Genomic DNA, 23,617 nt, shown 5'->3' with positions numbered 1-23,617 from the left:
GTGACGAACGATGAGCTCATCGTAATTGCGAAGTCGCTCAAGTTGAACAAGGCTCCGGGTCCAGACGGTAGCCATCAAGTCGGCCATCGAGGCATGCCCTGATATGTTCAGAATGGCTATGTAGATGTGTCTGGACAGAGGCGAATTTCCGGAGAGGTGGAAAAGGCAAAGATTAGTTCTGTTGCTCAAACACAGGAAGCCACCCGGCGACCCGTCGGAATACAGACCTATCTGCCTACTGGACACCTCCGGGAAACTGTTGGAACGAATGGTCTATACCGAATGGTTCTCGGATAACCAGTTTGGCTTTCGGAAAGGTCGATCGACGGTGGATGCTATTAAGGCCATCGAGGCTCATTCTGACATGTTTAGAATGGCTATGCAGATGTGTCTAGAAAGAAGCGAATTTCAAGAGAGGTGGAAAATACATATTAGTTCAACTGCTCAAACGGCGTACAGATTAAGCTGTCCACTGGACACCGCTGATAAGTTGTTAGCGGATTATTCGGATCAGAGGATTCTGGGCTTTAGAACCATTAATTTTTGGAACACTCACCACTTCCTTCGTCGCCGATCATGTGTCCCCAGCCGCCGCACCCGTACGTGCTCCCGTCCGGATTCCGTAGCAGTGTGTTAGATCCTGTTCCCGATATGATCACCATGCCTCCCACATTCGAAGCGGTTGCAATACTTCCGACCGTGTCACTCCCGACCATGTACCGATCGGCCACATCCGGATAGTGTGTCTTTAAGTAGTTCTCCAGTTCCTTGTTCGTGGCGTCCTGCTCGGCTCCACTCAGGCACAGTCCCATGGCCGACAGTCGGTGTGTCTCGGGAATGTTGGCCTGGGCCTTGGCCTCCCGGGCCATTGTGTCGATCCGCTTGGCCACCTCCGGTATACCGACCATCCAGTGGTTGGTGCTGGGTCCTTTGGCCGATGCGAGCACCTTACCGGACTGATCGCATATCACCAGCTTGGAATGGGTGGCGCCACTGCAAGTAGGAGAAGATGAAATTTAACCATTAGCATGTGATGGTCTAAAAATGTCGTGATCATCAACAACGTTATAATCCTTTTAAGTATGGGAACCACTTGACAAATCGTTTCATTCATCTTTATCTTCAATCTCCAAAGTAGCTTGATCAACTCATTCACACCATATAGGTAAGTAATGCATTCATATGATTTTTATTGCATCACGTTTTTGAAACGCGCGCACGCATGCATGGTGTGATGATACCTCTCGATTATGCGATGTACGATTTAAATAACGGAAGAAAAGGCGCAGTCAATGGAAAGTGGCTTCGTTTCCACTTGCTCTCCGAATTATCCGAATTAAACGCAATTGGGTGAAATGGGACCAAACAACAATTGAGCGAATATGACCTGATGTTTGTTTGCCCCTGCTACAGTACCTATGTAAAGAGTATGTTAAACGTATTGTCTGTCCATACAACTGTTTGATTACTAAAATGGGATAGCGTGTTTTCAGCAAATCATCAGTGTCTTGAGTCTTGGTCAATAGAAGGGCCGTTGAGAAATAAAGAGCCAACCACGTGGTCAATTAATCTAGGAGTTGGGTCGAGGTTTCCTGCAATATAGTAGTTCTTCCAGGGATCTCTACAGGAGTGCCTTCAGGGATCTCCCCAGTAGTTCCAGGAAGATTCAGGGATGCCTCCAGGTATTTCATCAGGGATTTCTTCAGAAGTCCCCTCACTAATTCCTGTAAGAGTTTCCTCAGGTTTTCCTCCAGAAGTTCCTTCAGAGATTCGTACAGGAGGGTTCAGGGGTGCCTCATGGATAACCATCAGGAATTCTTCCAGAAGATACTTTAGAAATTCTTACAGGAGGTTAAGAGCTTAGGCTAGAAGTTCCACAAAAGATTACTTTTGAAGTTCCGTCAGGAATTCCCACAGGGCACAATGATACATATTGCTCTTTACTGGCCTTCACTAGATTTGCTGGTATGTCTGAAACATGCTAATTTGTCAATTAGTAACATCTGTGCCAAACATTTGTCCGATCAATAGTCAATTTACTTAAAAAAATCTAAATTTTTTTAGCTAAGTTCGGCCGAGTTTACCATGAAGAATCTAAAATACCACAAAAATCTTTTGTCTTAAGTTTATTGGGGAAAAAAAATGAAATGAAATAATATTTTTTATACTCACTGTTATGAATACACACGACGACGAAAATAGACAAGCTGAGACATTTATAACATGCAGTAGGCTACAATAGTTCGTAATCATGTGTCCTATTTTGAAATTCTTGTGCATCATATTGCCTTGCATTCACTTTTGGTCGCACAAATTATAATGATAGGGTTCTGGTTGTGGTCTCCCACAACCGTGTGATCTGTAATATGATGTTACACCTTTGGCAAGTATAGAGGTAGAACGCAAAAAAAAAAATGCTTTTGCATTTGGCCCATGCTCGCAAGCATTTCAAAGCCATCTATCGATCGTCGTTCAGTCCGGCCACATAAGCCTTGGCCGGTCGCCACGCCGGTCTATACTTTGCAACAACGGTGGATGCAGTTTGATTGGCTGCTGTAATATACCTAGCACCTGCAATAATGGTTTCAACCGGCGTGGTGCGGCGCGATGTCGTTGATGACGCAACGCAAAGAAAAATCGGTGCAAAAGAAAACTTTTGGAGTCGAAAAACGAGAACCGCGGCTGTGTATTGCTTCACAGTTGATTGAACTGCGCCAATAAATATCATATCGTATAAAGAGGCGTCGTCATCCAGCGGCGTTGTCAAGCGGTTTCGTTTGTGGACCTCCTCCTCCTCTCCTCTTCTTGGCGTAACGTCCTCACTGGGACAAAGCCTGCTTCTCAGCTTAGTGTTCTATGAGCACTTCCACAGTTTTTAACTGAGAGCTTCCTCTGCCAATGACCATTTTGCATGTGTATATCGTGTGGCAGGCACGAAGATACTCTATGCCCAAGGAAGTCAAGGAAATTTCCTTTACGAAAAGACCCTGGACCGATCGGGAATCGAACCCGTCACCCTCAGCATGGTCTTGCTGAATACCCGTGCGTTTACCGCCTCGGCTATGTGGGCCCTATGCTTTCAAATATGCTTTCAAAATTAAAGCCATTTTTACCGGAAAATGAGGGATTGTTCAATGTTTTAGTCTACCATTTGTCTACATCGGATGATTGTCAGGATGCGATAAACGGAATAGCTACTGGAGAGTGGAGGAATGGGTAGTTTGACTTATCTACAAGGCGACAAGTTAGTGTGAGAATTTCCTAGCGATCGTCATTCCGAATGCCGCTTACAAAGTGCTATCCCAGATCATATTCCTTCATATATCAGCTATTACTAATGAGTTTGTGAAAAGTTATCATGTCGGTTTCGTCGATGGCCGTTCGACAACGGTGGCGGCGAAGAATGATGCAAGAGTTCGCTACGTCTATGGCGAATCCAGCATTCAGAAAGTTGCCAAAGCCGGAAGGATATGATGGGCAGCACATGCTACAAGAAGGCTGCAAAACGGTGAGTCGATAAGAAGAGCGTCCAATATAGCTCTGGTCCTCACAAGTTCCTACCTCATGCTTCCACGGGTCAAGCGATGACAAAGACCGCCAGCTAAGAGTTGTGTGCTTAGCTGGTAGTGCAGCCTGGGCACTGTTGTCCTTCTGACTTCAGCTAGATTGAGGAGGTACGATTCGAGCGTTTGTTCACCAAGGAGGTGCGGCTCAAACAGCGTCTGTTCCGGCATCCAGCGGCTGAGTAAGAAACGCTGCACCACGACCAGCTAGATCCAAGGTGGTAGCCCCATCAGCGTGGTCGTCCCAGTGTTGGTTGGGACGTTAAACAGAACTGGCAAGATGGCCCTCCGGCGAGACAGGAGTGTTGGCGTAGGCCCAATAAGTCACCCGTAAAAATCCCCATTGCGAATAACATAGGAGAAAATACGACTCGATACAATCGGCAAAGACCCACGCGACGAAATAAGGACTACGATTGGAAACTTGGAACATGGAATTGCAAGTCACTGGGTTTCGCAGGATGTGACAGGATAATCTACGACGAACTACATCCCCGCAACTTCGACATCGTGGCGTTGCAGGAACTTTGTTGGACTGGACAAAAAGTGTGGAAAAGCGGGCATCGAGCGGCTACCTTCTACCAAAGCTGTGGCACCACCAATGAACTGGGAACAGGATTTATAGTGTTGGGCAAGATGCGACAACGTGTGATCGGGTGGCAGCCGATCAATGCAAGGATGTGCATGTTGAGAGTTAAGGGCCGTTTCTTCAACTACAGCATCATCAACGTCCACTGCCCACACGAAGGGAGACCCGATGACGAGAAAGAAGCGTTCTACGCGCAGTTAGAGCAAACATACGATGGTTGCTCGCCACGTGACGTGAAAATCGTTGTCGGCGACATGAACGCGCAGGTAGGAAGAGAGGAAATGTACAGACCGGTAATCGGGCGAAACAGCCTGCACGCCGTATCTAATGATAACGGCCAGCGATGCGTAAACTTTGCAGCCTCCCGTGGTATGGTAGTCCGAAGCACCTTCTTCCCCCGCAAAGATATCCACAAAGCCACCTGGAGATCCCCCGACCATCAAACAGAAAACCAAATCGACCACGTTCTATTCGACGGTAAATGGTAAATTCTTCTCTGATATAACCAACGTCCGCACATACCGCAGTGCGAATATAGATTCGGATCACTACTTAGTCACTGTATGAGATTCCGCCAGTAATTACTCCTGGAAATCCTCTTGAGATTTCTCTAGGGATTCCTCCAAGGATTTCTGCTGCAATTTCTCTAGGGGTTACACTTAGAATTCCACCGGGTATTCCTCCAAGCATTCTTTCACGAATTCTTCAAGGCGTTCCTCCAGGAATCTCCTCAGAATTTTGAGGACTCCTTCTGCGATTTCTTTTGTATTTCCTTCGGGGGTTTCTTAAGAAAATCTTCCTTGGATTCCTTCAGTAATCCCTACTGCAAATCCTCCAGGAATTTTACCTTGAAATTGTTCATGGATGCCTTCAAAAGTTGTTCCAAGAATTCCTGTAAAGATTTCTCCAGGTATTCTTCCTGGTGAGCTTTTCCAGCGATACCTCCAGAAATTCATCCAAGAATTTCTCCTTCAGGGATTCCTTCAAGAATTCCTTCAGGGATTCCTCTAGCGATCCCCCCCCCCCCAAAGATTCCTCTAAGACTTCCTGCAGAAAATCCCCCTAGCATTCCTCCTGGCATTTATTCAGGAATTTCTTCATGAATCCCTCCAGACATTCCTTCAGGAATACCTCCGGAGATATTTCCAGGAATTCCTTCAGGGATTCCTCCAGGAATCCCAACAGAAGTTCGTCCCAGAATTCCTCCTCGAATTTATCCATGAATTCCTTCAAAAAATCCTCGAGGATTTCCTATAAGAGATTCCCCCAGGAATGGCTTCAAGAATTCCTCCGGAATGTCCTCCAAGCATTCCTTCAGGAATTCCGCCAGAGATTCTTCCAGCAATTGTGCCAGGGATTCCTCCAGGGATTTCCCCAGGTTTTTCTCCGTGAATTTATCCACGAATTCTTTCAAGGCTTCCTTCAAAAATTCTACTAGATAATCCACAATACCTTCAGGGATTTCTTCAGAAATTTCTTCCGGAGTTCCTCCTGAAATTCCGCTTCCGGAAATTCAGAGATATTGAGTAATTCCTCCAGAAAGTCCTCTAATAACACTAGTTTACAGCATTTTTGAACTCGGTAAGTTGATGATTGTTTTTGGTGTAGAATCATGCCCTGAATTCGAAAACGCGAAGGAAAAAAAAATACAGTAGAGCGGAAATTTTTTCGACTTTCCATACAAGGTTGATGATTTGAAATCGATTTTTGTTCTATTTTCATGCAATGTCGCTCACTTGAAACATATCTCAGTCTCCGTAACCAATGCTCCGATTGAGCTATTTTTTTCACTGAAACTCGCCTTCATATGATATGTCAAATAAACGTTGAGAAAGAGTTTTTAAATTGTTTTTTCTCATTGAAAAAAAAAATACATTTCTTCGTATATTTTTGAAAATTTTGTTAAAATTTAAGGAGATCGTCCCCAAAACTCGCCAATATCTTGAATTTCATCAATCTGACGCAAAACCTGTATTCAGATGATCGAATGGTATGATATTCAGCTTTTAATTTATGGAAAAAGATTTAAAATTGGTTGAACAAAACGAAAGATATTTGAATTTTAGTAAATTCCATATTTTAAAAAGTTGTAAAACTCGATATTGATAATTATGCTTCACAAATTTTGGTTGTTGACAGAAGTTCACGACTTTCGTTTTATTTTGTAAACTAGTGTAATTAATCCAAGCATTTCTCCAGGAATTCCTGCAGAAATTTCACTAGAAATTCCTCCAGGATTTTTTCCAGGTTTTTTTTCAGATTTTTCTCTAGGGATTCCCCCAAGAATTCATCTGGGGATTCCTTCTGGAATACCTCCGGGAATTCAATTAGAGATTCCACCAGAAACTCTAACGGATTGACTCAGGTATTTTTCCAGAGATTCCTCCAGGAATTCCTTCAGGAAAAATCATGAAATCCTCCAGATATTGCTTTTGAAATTCCTCCTTGGCTTCCTCTAGAGATTTCGCCAGGAATTGCTTCAGAGATTTGTGCAGATATTTCTCAAAGAATTCCTTCAGGCAATCCTCTAGGGAGTCCTCCCAGAATTCCTCCACGATTTCATCCAAGGATTTCTCCAGTAATTCCTACATAAATTCCTCAAGGCTTTCCTTCAGGAATTCATTAATGATTTCATCCAAGGATTTCTCCAGTAATTCCTACATAAATTCCTCAAGGCTTTCCTTCAGGAATTCATTAATGAATTCCTCCAGACATTTCTCCAGGAATTCGTTCAAGAATTCCTCCGTATATTCCTTTAGGAACTCCTCTAGGGATTTATCAGGGAATTCTTCCAGGGATTGTTCTAGGAATTCTTCTAGTGATTCTTTCAGAAGTTCTTCTGGGGATCTCTTCAAAAATTTCCACGGATTCGTAAAGGCATTGCAAAAATCCTTTCAACATCACCTAAAAGTTTCTCCAGGATCACCTATTTTTTTGATTTACTTCAAGGAATACCAGAGGACTAACTTTAGAGGAATGCATACAGAAGCCTGGAAATTCTCCAAGAAGTCATCCAGGAATTCTGTCACAATTTTCTCCAAGAAATCCCTTAGAAGTTCATCCACGGATTCGTTCAGGAATCCATCGACGAACTACTTCAAGAATATTCCCTGTAGTAGCTCCTGCGAAAGAAATCCTTCAAAAGTTGGACCTTCTCCTAGGAATATATCTTGAGATTTTTTTTTCCAAGAAGTTATCCTTGGATTTTTTTCAGGAATTGCTACAGAGATTTAGGATTTAGGAGATTTAGGAGTTTTTTTAGGGATGTCTTCAGAACGTTTCTTTAGAAAGTCTTTCAGGGATTCTTCCAGATAATGTCAAAGGATTCCTTAAAAATTTCCCCTGAAATGCCTCAAGGGATTCCTCCAACGATTGGTTCAGGACTTATCCTTGGATTCCCAACAATATTTCGCCATAGATTTTCTTCTGAAATTTGTGTAGAGGTTTTTCCAGAAATGTCTTTTTCGGGAATATCTCAAGCAGTTTTTTTGGAATTTACTCACGGATTCCATTAGATATTCCTGCAATATTTCCTCCTGGGATCTTTCAGACATTTCTCCAGGACTTCAGCCAGGGAAGACTCTTTCGGAATTCTCCCAGGGATCCATCCTGTATTTTTTTTTATTTAATGCACCAGGAATTTCTAGAAATTCCTTCTTAAATTCCTCTAGACCTTTATTTTTAAATATATTTCAGCGATTCGTCCCGGAGTTCCTGCAGGTCGCCTGCAGGGAGTTCAAGATTTTTCCAAGGATTTCATTATTTGAGAGTTTTTGGAATTACCTCCAGGAAATTCTTCAAGAATTCTTCCTAGGATCCTTCCGGGAATACGTCAATTGGCAATTCTTTAGGATTATTCCACTGAATATACTACTGAAGGTTTATTTCTAGAAGAACACAGATCCATGATATTCTAATATTGCTAATAAGCATAGATAAACTGGAATCTTAATTACTGAAAGAACTTCGATTAGTCATTATGAAGAGATTTTCAAAAAATCTTCCGATAAGTTTCCATTATGTTGGAGAAAATGTTGAAGCAACTCATGAAGAATATCCACCATTCATTTGTTTGATATTGTTTGATATTAACAAAATCAATATTATGAGCTCAAGAAGAAATGTGGCACGAATAAAACTAAATCCTCAATCTTCCAGGAATTGGCCACCGCTACCAGCACCACGCTGACAGCGGTGGTCAACGGGCGAGCTTTTTTCAATGTATTGTACAAAATACAACAGCGTGACGTCTGAAAGGTTGAACAATACTTTTAGAATATAATGTTATTAGATTCAATTGCATCGTGTTGCGTTTATATAGTTATGAAAGCTCCCTTCCCCCTAAAACTTGCTTCGCCCTTGAAGCACCCGTAGGGTATGGTTCATAATGCGGTAAATAAACCTAACAATAGACGTATTTTTTGCTGAGGTTTCCAACGGATACATCAATAGTGACAGCACATACATCTCAGGTGGTTAATTCAGAGACGAAGCAACGATTGCGTTGTTGTCAAGCACACAGGCTCGAGGCATGACACGCGAATTTGCCATTTCATTTCTACTGAAAGTAGCAAACACCGGGTTCACAAGGTTTCCTAGATAGAAATTCCCCTTACGAAAGTAAGGCTCTTGGACTAAGGCCACTTGGGTTGTATCATTTTGCCTAAGTCTGCAAACTTTGAATAAGAAGAAGAAGGAGCAGGACGTTCTCAATGTTTGAGAGAAGCAGCTGCGAACCGAAATGTGAGGTGTATAATTATGGACTCAGTCTTAACTATGTAAATACTTTGAAATACAAAAATAAATGAACGTGTAACTATTCCACAATTCAGAGCAATAATAGAAATGGAAACTAATGTAAATTTTAGACGTTAAGAGTGGACGATACCAGATTTGGTCTAAAAGAAACGGATGTAAAACAAGACTGGAGTGCATAGACTTATAAAAGGATAATTTCTAGTAATAATGGCTGATTAGACACACGTAAATATCACTAAGTTATGTATCGACATAGTAACATTACAGTACATATGATATAATAGAACACTTAATGTTACATATATTACATTACATATACAATACACTGCTATAACAGTATAAGATCAAATAATCGTACTAACGCACGTCACTATCATTCTTCAATGTCACGGACACGCGACGGTACACACTATCTTGTTTCTTGACGTCGCGTCGCTTCCCCATAGTATGGGCCCATACCCCTTCTCTACGTACATAGCAACCCGCATATCTACAGATAGTATACAGTATACTAATCACCCATTAAATTGAAGGGAACAGGTCCAGCTGCAAAGTGCAAAACCGGGCGATGCATGCACCCGCACCACCGTTCGTAAATCATTCCAGTGTCAATATTTTGCTCCGTCCTGGTCTTTATCGGGAGTTTAGTCAATTTGTTTGTTTAGGCATGTGTCTACATGTAAAAGACTACCGGACTGGACTGTACAGTACACAAGCCCTCTATCTGACATCACTGGACATCGCGTGCGGTGAAGGGGTATGTATGGTTGCACCCAAGTGAAGATTGATGAATCGAATACAGATTGTGAAATACTTTGGACAAATATTGGATATGGTACGATATATCAATACAAAAAATGTTATAAATCGTTTCAGCCAGAACTGATTCCTTATTATACCTTTTACTCGGAAACTACTTTAAATCTTTAATTATTTATATTTCGATCCTTAGTTCATCAAGCATGCCATGATAAAAAAAATACAATTTATTGTATTGTAACATATCAATACATTACCAAACAAATGACAATACAAAAACAATATAACCTATGGTTATCAACCATACAATGTATTGTAAATGAAAATTTTACAATACAATGTATAGCAAAAATTTAACTATATAACTTTTTTTAAATCCATGATAAAACCAAGGCATCGTATCATATATTTATTATACATATCCTGAAGTGTCGGCACGTTTATTTTACCTTTTCATGAAATCAAATCTTTAAAAAAGGCAATACATATATAATCAGCTCGAGACGTTGGATGAAACATAAGTTCCGTTTCTTATGTAGGTTCTGTGACCATTTGGGAAGAAGAGGTTATTTTGGGCACTTTCCGCTACAACTATATCAAATCAATTTTATACCTAATACATTTGATACTCGGCTAGATACCTAAAGTATCTAGCCTTATGAAAAATTCAAATCAATTGATTTGCAAATGTCTAAGTTATAAAAGAATTCCCTACATTCCCAGATCCTAGTTCAGCTAGAAACCATATTTATTTGAAGTTCAAAAGTGCACGAATTTTATCTGAGGGTGTGTCGATCCCGGGTTGCACATTACAACCCACTGTATTAGAAAGTTAATGCATTGCAGCTGCCTGTAAGTCAAGTGTATGTACTCACTGATGTACATTGTGCCCGCCGCACTCTATTATAGCTAGCTAATCAAGTGCCACGCCATAATATAACCAACCATCATCGTCATCGATCGTAATTTTGTTTTTGCGTTGTACGGTGTGCCATTCTGATGGCGGTCGGCCCGCGAAATTGCGCTCAATTGTTATTATAACTCACTGGTGGGCTTATCATCAACAAGCTGTCGTTCTCCTGTGTGGATTTGAAAATTCCTTGTCAGCTCGTTTGTAACCTATTTTCGCTGGTCGCTGATCATGGAAAGTGGCAGTGATGCGTTTTATTGGATTAAACTTTGAACTTGCCATGATATGACTGCGCGGCATGATTGGAGACCTACCCTACATATTGCAGGAACGATATTGCTCGGACTGTCGATGATCTTGACAGTGAAAAATGCCCCTTATCGGTTGTACATATTATACACCGATTCTCAAGTGGTACGATAACCATTATTGTATCTAAATGAATTCTGTAGTAAACATGTTGTTAAGGCTGAGTCAACTGGGCACCTAAATGTGTGTTTACTTTCTTTTATTACTTGCAACATTATCGTTTGAATGCAGGTTCAACTTTTGGTCATAAATACTTTTTTTTAACTAGGCTTAGTGGTTTAATAGATTCCGCTTCTGATTCTTATGCCGAAGATCCTTGGTTCAATCCCTGACCCGTTCCTTTCCCTCTACTTTGTATCTTTCTAATACCATTCTCTCTCCTCTCTACATATCTGAGTCAAGTACATCCATATGTTCATTCATAGCTGTTAGAAATGCATCCCCTGTTAGTAAGAAGTGCGTATTTATATTTCCCGTAGTGTACAGCCTATGTCTCCTACTTCCTACTACCTTCAGTGTGATAGAGGTAAACATTAGTAATAAGAGATAGCCTGAATATATGTGACTAAGCGTTTCATCGAGTACCGTAAACCGGGGTCAAATTGATCTTCGGGTCGAAATTGATCACACGTTTTTCGGTTAGGTTTAGCACATTTTAAATAATTTCCTTTCAACCATCGTTCAGTTGGGAACCGATACTCAACGATATTTGCTTGGAAACTATTTGAAATATGTTTTATCTAACGGAAAATCGTCTGATCAATTTCGACCCGGAGATCAATTTGACCCCGGTTTACGGTACATAGTTAAATCCGTGTTTCTTTCGTATTCCTGTGACCAGGGGTGGGAAAACTCACTTAAAAAGAGTTACACCTACTTGCTATTTTCTCAGCTCAGAAGAATGCAATTGGTCTAAAAGTTGGCCGAATAGAGTAGGGGTCGCACACGCATCTCAAAGTCGTGACAGGGCTGTGAAAGCGACTCTCCACGAGGTGAGTGTAATTTACATTCACCTCGTGGAGAGTTGCCTTCACAGCTCCCTCACGATTTTTCTTTGTGCGACCCCTACTCATCTTATTTGGTTTCTTGCATCCTCTCGACAACGGAAACTGGGGAGGGGACAAGGCCAAGCTTGCGGCGATCTGTTGATAACCGGTTGATTTGCGCGGTCGTCACGCTGGACTTTTCTTGGGATTCCTTTATGAATTCCTCCCGGAATAAATCAAGGATTTCCTCCAGTAATTATTTAGGGTATCCCTTAAGAATGGGACTGCTTCCGGGATTCCTCCTGCGGTTTTTCAGGAACAGCTACAGGGATTCCCCCATGAACCCTTCTTAGGATTCCTTCAGGATTTCTCCAAGAATTCTTTCTCCACCTGGGATTCCTTCCGGAATTCTTCCTGAGATTTCTCCAGGAGTTCCAGGGTTATCTGTGGAAATTCCTTTAAGAATACCTTCAGGGATTTTTCCTGGAATTCCTCTAGAGATTCTTCTCCATGAGCTCCTCTAGAGATTCCACCAGGGATTCCTCCAGGGATTACCCCAGAAATTCCTCTAGGCATTCTTCCAGGTATTCCTCTAGGAATTTTTCCAAGGACTATCCCAGGAATTCTTCCAGGAATTGATTCAGAAATTTCTCCAGGAATTACTTCAGAAATTTCTACAATAACTTCTCCAACAATTTTTTTCAGAAAACCTCCAGATATTCCTTCAGAAATTTTTCCACAAATTTCTCTAGGATTTCCTCCATGAATTGCTTCATGGATTCCTCCAGGAATTTCTTTAGATCCGCGAATTTCTTCAGGAATTTCTCCAAGTAGCCGGGGCCCGTGGCGCAATTGGCTTCTTTAACGGTGTTGAGATAATTCCATATTCTAAATCTCCATGCGAAACTGAGCCGAAATTCAAATTTTCATGAATTTTGGTGCCCGGGAACCTATTTAAAAATCAATTTGAAGTTTGTATGGGAGCGATTTGTCGAATCACCCCTCGTCGCATTTTGTACTGGGTGGAGCTGTCAAACAGTTACCCAGCTGTCAAAAGGTGATTTCCAAAAATCTCTTTGAAATTGATTTTAGGTACCAAAATAAAGTTCTAAAAATCTGAAAAAAATCATAGTGGCTCAGAAAAAGGTGCTCTTTCGTATAAAATCAAAAAATCGATAATTTTTTCTTAATTTAAAACCCCAATTGGTCACATGTTTGCTTCATAAGCAGATGGTCATGGGTTCGATCCCAGCCCCGTCAGTTGACCCAACTTTCGTCATTTGCTCTTCCCCCCTGAGAGCAGAACGGCAGCTCATAATGGACCCCCAATCGAACTAGAAAAAGAAACAGGCCACACATCAACATCCTCGTGCTCATCATTCTACCATGATAGGGAAGAAAGTGAAAGCAGCACAACGGTATCCAGTTCGATATAGTAGAATTAGAATAGAGTACATTTAGGCGCTGTACAAATTGTAAGTACAGCTTCCAATTGGAATCGCTCACGCAGTGCCCTAGCGGACAAAAGAGCTGAAAATCAGGTGATTGAAGAATCTGAAGCTGAAAAAAGTGATTGAAGAATAAAAAAACTTCTCCAAGGATTCCTCCAGAAATTACACTAGGAATTTCCCCAGGACATTTCCAAGGAATTTCTCCAGGCATTTTCCACAGAATTCCTCTGAAGGTTCCTCGCGGAATTTCTCCAAGAATTGATCCAGGAATTTCTTCAGGGATTCCTTTAGAAATTCCTCCAATATTTCCCTTAGGGATTTCTCTTGGAATTTATCTAGGGTTTCCTCTTCGAATTCCTCCTAGGATTGCGCCAGCAATTGATCCAGAATTTCCTCCAGGCATTTCACTAGGATTTTCTCCAGGAATTGCTTTAGAGATTCCTCCGAATATTCTCCAGCGATTTCTCCAAGAATTCATCCAGGGATTCCTCCAGGAATTCTTCCAGACATTTTTCCAGAGATTGCTTCCGAAATTCATCTTGGAATTCTTCCAGAAATTTCTCAAAAGATTTCTTAAGAAATGTATCCAGGGATTCCTCCTAGATTTTTTTCTGAAATTTCTCTTGATTATTACTTCAGATTAACCTCTTAGGATTACTTCAGAAATCTCGCCATGGATTCCTCCAAGAATTCCTCCAGGAATTTCACCAGGAACTCCTCTAGAGATTTCTCTTGGAATTCATCAAGAAATTTCTCCAGGGATTCCTCCAGAAATTCCCTTAAGAATGCCTCTAGGGATTTTCCAAAAATTCGTCAAGGGATTTCTCCAGGGTTTCCTCCAGGAATTTGTCCAAAAGTTCCTCAAAGGATTCTTCCAAGATTTCCTCCAGAGATTCCTCCATTGCATCAGGGATTCCTCCAGGTATTTCTCGAAGAATTCCACCAGGATTTGTTTTCAATAATTTTTTCTAGAAATTCCACCATTCTTCAGAAATTTCTGCATGGATTCCTCCAAACAATTATCAATGTATTTTACGTAAAACTTATAACGCAAGGCCCATGTAGCCAACACTGAAAGTTATCAGTAGTTCGAAATTGAAGTTGTTTTTGACAACAAATTACACTAGTTTACAGCATTTTTGAACTCGGTAAACTGATGATCATTTTTGGTGTAGAATCATGCCGAGTTCGAAAACGCGAAGGAAAAAAATTACAGTAGAGCGGAAATTTTTTCGACTTTCCATACAAGGTTGATGATTTGAAATCGATTTTTGTTCTATTTTTAAGCAACGTCGCTCACTTCACACATCTCATTCTCCGTAATCAATGCTTCGATTGAGCTGATTTTTTTTACTGTAACTCGCCTACATATGATACATCAAATAAACATTGAGAAAGAATTATTAGATTGTTATTTTCTTATTGAAAAAAAAAATACATTTCTGCATATATTTTTGAAAATTTAGCTAAAATTTAAGGAGATCGTCCCTATCTTGAATTTCATCAACCTGACGCAAAACCTGCATTCAGATGACCGAATGGTATTGTATTCAACTTTTTATTTATGGAAAAAGATTCGAAATCGATTGAACAAAATGCAAGATATTTGAATTTTAGTAAATTTCATATTTTTAAAAGTTGTGAAACTCAATATTAATCTAAAACTCAAAAACGGCTCTACTTAAATTTTTTTGAAGCACGGTTTCGAAATCAGTGCTAAATTGTACTTCAAAAATTTTGGTCGTTGACAGAAGTTCACGACTTTCGTTTTATTTTGTAAACATGCACGCAGAAAAATATCACAAGGTCGAATCTAAGAACACAATGATTAGAATCAATTATTTTTGTACATTTTGAAACAAATACTATATTTTATTAATTCTAAGCATGCATTTTTTAGAAACAACAAAAATTCGAGTTGAATCAAAAATTGCATTTTTAATTATGATTTCAACTGATCGCAATTATTGCTTCAACAATGCAGTTTTGTAGAATCAACAAAACTTTTGTTCAAACCAATAAATTTTAATTTTCGACTTTAAAATTTGTTCCGGTGTATAAGATTGGAAGCAAAATACGGCCGCCATCTTGTAGTTGTCAAGTCAAATAAACAAAAATGTCGAACGCGGAACCGAAAATCGAAGAGCTGGAGGAGGTTGAAAGCCTCGACGAAGAAACCGCAGAATTTATTGCAGTACTTGAAAGTTTTGGTTCGTCGGATACTATTATTAACGCTTTTTTGGGTAAGTTTATATCGTTTGAGCTAGATTAGAATAAACATTCAATATTGTTTTCAGCAAATCAGTACACAATCGACACACTGCGAATCATCGAGCGGCAGGAGGTGGAAGAGCATGTGTTACAAAACTGAAGCCAATTGCGCCTTTCCCGGAAAAGCCAGTTGAATCTATCTATCTATATATATAAAAATGAGTTTGGAGTTTCTTTGAGGCAACAAAACTCAAGAACGGATGAACCGATCAGCATGACTCTTACACGGTTCGGATTCGTGGTGGCTGTGTTTATATGTACAAAAAGTTACGAAAATTAACTAAAAAAGTAAGAAAATTGATAAGCTGGGAAGAAAATCAACACGATCGAAATAAAACCAATCTAGAGTGCGGTGATATTATAAACTCAAAAGTTGTCAAACCACCACAACCGGGCAAGACAAAGTTTGCCGGGACAGCTATTATCAGATGAAAACAATTCAAAGCCCAACCCCACGCCCCAAGATTCATCTACAAATACGATAGAAGTGACTATAAATATACGTAGTCGAATGAAGCCTTCCTGGTTACGTTATGGGTATTGGTTCCCTTCTTAAGCATGTGGCTCCCATTTTAATCCTACGAAAAACAAAGGATTGAAGCGCTGTTTGTTTTGTTTCTTATTTTTGTATTTTTTGTTAGAAGTGAGCACCCATAAAAACAAAAAGAACGGAATCAATCGGTGCCATAATCGCTTGTTTTCGAATAGGATGAATATGGGAGCGTGAGATTAATGATGGAACACATACCTACATTGAACTTCCCAGCCGGCAATCTCTGATTTGCACTGCAATTCTATTTGATATTTGATACGAGTATGAATAGATAGATCAACGCGGTTGTAGAGAAGCCGTACGAAGATAAGTAATTATACATTTCGTCTTGAACACAGTAACCACCCTGAATCATGTACTCATTCTTTCATATATTGTGTTTTATCAACATACGGCACTAATATCACCGCCTGGAGCGGATAATCGACGGGTGAATTACCCATCAAAGTGTTATTTTAAAACAGTTCAATCCTCTCTATAGGTTGAGATTTGAGGGGATTTTCCAGTTCTGTTGAACAAGACTTGAATACGTTAGACACGACAGTGGTCAGACAGCGGCCAAAATCAAAGGAAAAAAATACGTCTAACGATATAGCTTTGCCTAGAATATAACTTTTTTCACAGCCGTCGGATCACTTCGCGGTCTTCGACAAAGTTCTTTGGCATATAGTCACCTACAATAATACCAAAGGGTTTGATTATTGAAAGCTTACAGCGCCACCTAGCGGCAAAGTTCGAAAACTTAAAATTTCTGCATACATTTGTGCAAGTTTTCCCATACAAACTTTAAGCGTTTTGAGCGCCCCCTTAGGCTCAACCGATTTTGCTCAAATTTTGAACGTAGCTTCTGGGAGTCCTCCTGGGAGGAGCTTCTGAGAGTTGGCATTTTTCGAAATTTTTGTTTTTCATACAAGTGTGGGCCACCCTAGGCTTCGTGATTACTTGGGCAGTCTTCAGAAATTTATCCATGGATTCCTCCAAACAGGTCTCAATGCATTTGACGTAATACTCATAACGCAAAGGATTTAAACATGAGCCTTGGAGTAGGCCCATGTAGTAAATTCAGGAAGTTGTCAGTTGTTCGAAATTGAAGCTGTTTTTGACAACAAATTATACAAGAAACTACTTAAAATTCCTGGAAATCAGCAGGTGTGCAGCTTTTTCTAACAGTTTGTGGAAATCGAATCAAATGCGCCCTAAATTTCCAGGAAAACTAAAGCCAATTGCGCCTTTCCCGGAAAAGCCAGTTGAATATCAGATGAAAGCAATTCAAAGCCCAACCCCACGCCCCAAGATTTATCTACTAATACGATGGAAGTGACTATAAATATACGTAGTAAAATGAAGCCACTCTGGTTACGTTATACATTGAAATTCACAGTCTGCAATCTCTGATTTGCACTGCAATTCTATTTGCTATTTGATACGAGTATGAATAGATAGATCAACGCGGTAGTGAAGCCGTACGAAGATAAGTAATTATACATTTCGTCTTGAACACAGTAACCACCCTGAATCATGTACTCATTCTTTCATATATTGTGTTTTATCAGCATACGGCACTGATAGCATCGTCTCGAGCGGATAATCGACGGGTGAAATACCCAGCAGAGTGTTATTTTAAAACAGTTCAATCCTCTCTATAGGTTGAGATCTCCGGGGGTTTTGGCGTTTAGTTGAACAAGAGTGACTTGAATGCGCTAGTCACAGTGATCAGACGGCTACTGAAACCTAAGAAGAAAAAAATTCTAACGTAACGTGATCAAAATAACTGTCATGGAAACTAAACCCTCAGGCAAACAGGCGTATAAATGTGCGATTAAAATCCACCGTAACGAAAGCATAATCGTCCAATGCTAATTACGCTGTGTTTCAATAACTCACTGAGTAGATGGCGATAGTGAGCAAACGTCAAACAGGAGCAAAAACAATGCGAGCGCCATGAACGAGAGATTTACGAACGACTGAATATTTGAATATCCCGTTAAAAAGGGAAACGATGGGAAGTGGGTAGAGTGAGACGTCTGTTTGTCTGTAATTATATGTTACGATCAAAATATCTGTCATGATAACTTAACCCCAATGCTGTGTCACGCTCGAAAGGCGAAGGTAGTGAGCAAATGTCAAGCAGGGGTAAAACGATACGAGCACCGTGAGTGAGCGATAGTGAAACTACAGATAATTTAAATTAAGGACAGACTTGTTAGAATTCCAAAATAGCCGACATTGACACCTACTCACGATTTCGAAAGCACAAATCTCTTCGTAAACAAAATCAGCGCACCAGAGCTTCTCATTTTAAGCTTTACTTATTAAGCTTGCTTCTTGAGATTTGTGCGTCTGAAGTTCTGATGCACTGTTGAAGCGGGATTTCAAGACGTTTGTCCTTAACCGTCAAAAGATGAACGATTGGAAATGAGTAGAGTGAGATGTCTGGATGTCTGTGGTACCACGGTAGGCAGTTTACACACACAAAATGCATGTTATCTACTTATAATAGTTAGTTCCTTCAAGACTTTGTTCATAGGTACATATGTAAATAATGGCAGTTTTTGTTTTTATGTGTATTTTAACTTAAGCTAATTCTACACTTAAGTAAATAATGGATGTGTTAAACTTATGGTGAGAAAAAGCCTTCCAAAAATGTGCTTATAATAATTTTGAAAATTGCTCTTTTTACGTGAAAGTGGTTCTAAAATTAAGGTAGAATAATCCCGCTCACAATTATTTTTTTCAAATGTTTTTAAGGGTGAGTGCGGGTGAAACGCGAAGTTGTGAAAAATAATTCAATATATGCATTTTCGGCAGTTTTGTTCTCTTCGTCATGGAGCGTTTTTTGAAACCTTTTGACCTCAGAGTTGGCTTCAAATCCTTTCCAATCAAACTGAGTTATATGCCCTAATTTCAGGCAATATGGCCCACAAAGACCCCCATGACGAAGACAACAAATCTGCCTATAATACCCTTAGTCACCCTAATTTGGAAAGTTTTTCTCGGCCAAAAGATTGTTTGATTCACGTATTATGTGTTATGACATTCCAGTTGTTTATCTTGATTAGATAACACCATGTTAGTCGGGGCCCGTGGCGTAGTTGGTCACACGTTCGCTTCATATGCGGATGGTCATGGGTTTGATTCCCAGCCCCGGCACATGCAATTTTTCGTCAGTTGCTCTTCACCGAGAGCGGCTGACACTGACCCTCTTCTGAGCCCCATGGCTCAAACGGACCCGGATACCTGGATATCGGCGAACTGCTACTCATAATGGACCCCCAATCGGAAAGTGATTAAGAATTTAAAAAATAAATAAAAATAACACCATGTTAGCCTGCTGTTTCAACTAGCCCCGGTGTACCTTATAAGAGCACCTTTAACGGTGCGCTTCTATACCCCGTTTGGCAGCCCTCCATCATTGCAGCAAACTTTACCGGTCGCTGCTAGATGCGCTCGCAAAATAGTAGCGCTATGAGTGGGTGACCAAATATAGTAGCGGGACAGTTGCGCTGCTAAAAAATCTATGGGAATATGACAGCCCTCCCGATACGAATCAGGGTGACTAATTTGATTGCTACCGGTGTGGAAAAGGGTGGTTAAGTCAAAATGGTAGCGCTGCGCGGGTTGCTCGAATAGTAGCCGCCGTTAATGTTGCTCTAACGAAAACTATTAGCTGCCACCAGAAAGAGATTGTGCGCCCCTGTTTTCAGTTGGGAATTGAATTCCATTTTCTAAATTTGTTGGTTCTGTCATGGTTGGTTGGGCCTGTCCCGCTTGTTGTATCCAATATCTAACAATATCATTTCAACAGGAATGAATCATGGAGCAAATGATTGGTTGCACATACCTATTGGTAGCCGAAGCGGATGTTCCGTAACGTCTTTGCAGACGGTGAGAGGTCCAAAATCTTTTCGAAAATAATTTTGACTTCATAGAGCATAAAGTATCAACCAAGTATTACCAGAATTTTCTGCAAGAAATTTCTACGAAATTTCAAGAGGAATATCTGAAGTAGGAGTTTTCAGGCGTCACATCCCAACTGAGGACAAAGTCTGCTTCTCAGCTTAGTGTTCGTTGAGCAGTTCCACAGTTAAAAATTCAGAGTCAACGACCATTTCACATGTGCATGCATATCGTGTGGTAGCACAAAAAGTTCCAAGTCATGTACATTGTAAATTTAGCACGCAATATATTGTGGAATTTATTCAATGTAATAAACCAGATAATTAGCAATCTTTATACGCCGAGGAAACCCTTTGCCTAGAAGACTACTTCCGAAACACCACCAAACAATCAACATCATCAGTTTGCGGGTGATTGTATCGGCTTCGGGATAAACTCGATCGATGCATGTGCTAGGTGGTATACCCATTCGATTAAAGAAACCAGAATACCGAAATATCAACGCCCGCTGATTGTTGTGATCGCGCAAACTAGTTTACGCTCCGGCGAGACCAGTTTCAAGAACGCCGACATTTTCAAGTTTTTTTTTTCATATATAGACGCGCCCATATGTTCTGGTAAATTGTGCCTGTACCACGCGATCGTGGAACCAATTCTATGCAGATGACGATGCAGAAAACCAACGATCCGAAACTATTCGAAAGAACCTGTATAATATTGTGAGATTCTTCCCTCTCTCGTTCTCTTTCAAACGATGAAACATTCATTGCATTTACCATTTTTTTATATTGTTTAAGAAGAAATTCATGCAAAGATTGTCACGAAAAATGTGAATGCTTTTTAGTCATAAACGCAAGAAGTTCTAAGGGCATCTATTCCCCTATTAAGCATAGTGCTCCAGCTTCCATTCTACTCTAGACAAAGGATTGAAGTGCAGTATATTTTTGTTAGCTATTTTTGTATTTTTTGGTTGAATCGTTTCGTAACTTGGCACAGTGATTCCTTTGACTCAAACAAATCCTTTCATACTAACAAGCAATCCATCCCGTTACCTTTGTGGACACAGAGGTAAACACGGGTGCAGTGCAGTACAGTAAAGGTTGTCTACTAATATTCCTTCCCTTTTCTTAACTGACTACGTTTTGAAAGGTCAAAAAGTGGTTTTCAGACAACTTTGATGATAAATTTGAAACAAAAAAGATATAGCGATAAATTGTTTTTTTTTTCTAATGCCATCCTATGAAAACCATATAGAGAACGTCAGTAATAAATTTTTTGCAATTTCTCATCGTAATAGGCTGTTTTACCTCACGCAAATCTGACAGGAAAAGGCCTACTTTCCCACACCAAATTAGCAGTGCTGTAATGGTTCATTACAGCACTGCCCAGGTAACCACTAAGCACTGTTCTAAGCATTATAATGGTCATTGAACAGCTTTTCAGTGCTAAAAAGCTCTATGTAAGCATTCCTAATGCTTATAGGCACTATAAACAATAAGAACTAAAATAAGCCCTGTATGCTTATATAAAGCCTACAAGCTGTAAAAAAGTTTGTCAGTGCTGTCACAGGGCTTGGGGTACATGACGTTTATATCAATCAAATTGATTTCGACCAAAACAGACTCAAGTCGGTCATGACTAATGCATCCCCGGATCAGGATCGGGGGAACAGGATCATCCTGTTAACAACAGGATTGTTGTCATTCGACAAATGCTGCTCGGAATACTATTTTAAGAGATAATGGAATCTTTTAAGCAAATGTGGTGATGCCAGACCAGGTTCCAGGCACAACTCTCATAGTTTATTTGTTTTACAAACTCCACCTCGGGTCGGGAAACACTTCGGAAGAGGAGCTGCAACGTTTTCCGACCATTTATATACATACATGTTGCTTCTCCTGCATCGCTTCTCTTCCTGTATTCGTCACCACCAAATTTACCACTAAATCATCACTCGATCATCACCCTCCCATATCATTATCAACCGTCGAGATATCCAAACTATATTATATTCTGCATGGTTAAAATACTAGTTTGAGCACACTGATTCCATGGTGCATCAGTGGAGCAGATGGAAAACGCAAATGGACTTGGACTTTCGACGAGGAACCTGGAGGACAACAGCTGGAATCTGGGTCAAGCAGCAAAAAAGCAACTTCAGTGGAAGCACTAGAAATGAGAATAGAAAAGGAGATAAACAAAATATTTTTTTTCTTTTTTCTTTGTCACTTTTGACAACTCTCGCTCCAGAGACTTGGTACGGAATTTTGAAGTTGGCCGTATATCAGCCGAATAATGCGCCAAAAGTGGCTTTTGAGCAGCTCTATTAGATAATATAGAACCAATTAGCTCTGTTAGCCAGGTTCTATATTCGACTATAGAACCGATTTAATGCTATTTTTACGGCTCAATGGTTACTTGGGTGATTTGCGTAGCGTAATGAACCATTACAGCACTATTTTCAGTTTTGATCAACTTCTTGGTGATTTCTGGATGCATGTCTGAAAAAATGTGACAAATGCACAGTATAACCTGTTATGATCAGACTTTCTTAAACATGGCCATGTGCAGTAGAGACGAACCAGCCAAGGGCTGAAAGTCTCTCTAATAAAGACAAATCAATCAATCAATCACTGTGCAGTTTTATGAAAATGTTGTTAAAAACTATCTCCAAGCGGTAATTTTTGAAATTGCAAAAAACATTGTACGCAACTCAGTGCAGAACTAGATTTTTCCAGCACTCGTCGTAATTATCCAACTCGGCAAGCCTCGTTGGATAAATGTACGACTTGTGCTGTAAAAATCGTCATTCTGTACCTTGTTGCGTAAACCACTATTATGGGGCATTATACACTGACAATGTTTAACTCGTTCATTTTTACTATTAAAAAGTTTAGTAAATATTTAGAGTAGCGGGTGCCAAACCAAAAAGTCCGAAATACATTCCCTAACTAAGTTTTCAATCTTAGCAGGTCGTTACATAATACATGCATTTTATGAAAAATCTTTTATGCAATTCAGTATTATAATTTCTATTTAATACTATCCATTTCAGTATCATAATGACCTACTTTTTCGTACCGGTTCATTATGCAACTGAAATGAGTTGCATTATGAAAAATAGTTGCATAATGTTCATAATGCAACTCATTTGAGTTGCATTATGAACATTATGCAACTCAAATGAGTTGCATTATGAAAAAAACATTGCATACAATTTTGTATGGAACTCGTTGCAAAACTCGATTTTTTCAGCACTCTTCGTATTTATCCAACTCGGCAAGCCTCGTTGGATAAATGTACGACTCGTGCAGAAAAAATCAACTTTTTGCAACTCGTTACATAAATAACTAATTCAGAGTTTCCTTCGATGCGAAACAGCCACGTTCAAAGTTTTAAATGACAATATACAGTTTCTTAGCTAGAACGTGACGTTTCCTCGCATTCTTGAGCCGCTATTAGCAGCAACAATCTTAGCCAACTTCAACAAGCTATGTAGTGTCTGCTGAAACTTACCCTTCAACACCACCGATGTATACAACTTGTGTCATGACCGTGGTGCCTTTCGATT

At 40.1% G+C, this 23,617-nt stretch overlaps 1 protein-coding gene across 1 annotated transcript; it reads right to left on the bottom strand.

Annotated features, from left to right (window-relative positions):
- Positions 1 to 521: 521 nt before the first annotated feature.
- Positions 522 to 23,611, bottom strand: LOC115256088 (N-acetyl-D-glucosamine kinase-like). Its single transcript, XM_062843655.1, has 2 exons — positions 23,563 to 23,611; positions 522 to 993 (listed from the first exon to the last, which is right to left on the bottom strand). Exons 1-2 carry the CDS (start codon positions 23,595 to 23,597, stop codon positions 537 to 539), a joined length of 492 nt encoding a protein of 163 aa, XP_062699639.1. The 5' UTR covers positions 23,598 to 23,611; the 3' UTR covers positions 522 to 536.
- Between the last annotated feature and the right edge of the window lie 6 nt (positions 23,612 to 23,617).

The sequence above is a fragment of the Aedes albopictus genome, unplaced genomic scaffold (genome assembly GCF_035046485.1).
Source record: "Aedes albopictus strain Foshan unplaced genomic scaffold, AalbF5 HiC_scaffold_409, whole genome shotgun sequence".
Taxonomy (NCBI): domain Eukaryota; kingdom Metazoa; phylum Arthropoda; class Insecta; order Diptera; family Culicidae; genus Aedes; species Aedes albopictus.
Note: the sequence above shows the minus strand (reverse complement) of the source record. Positions and strands in the feature narration are given on the sequence as shown.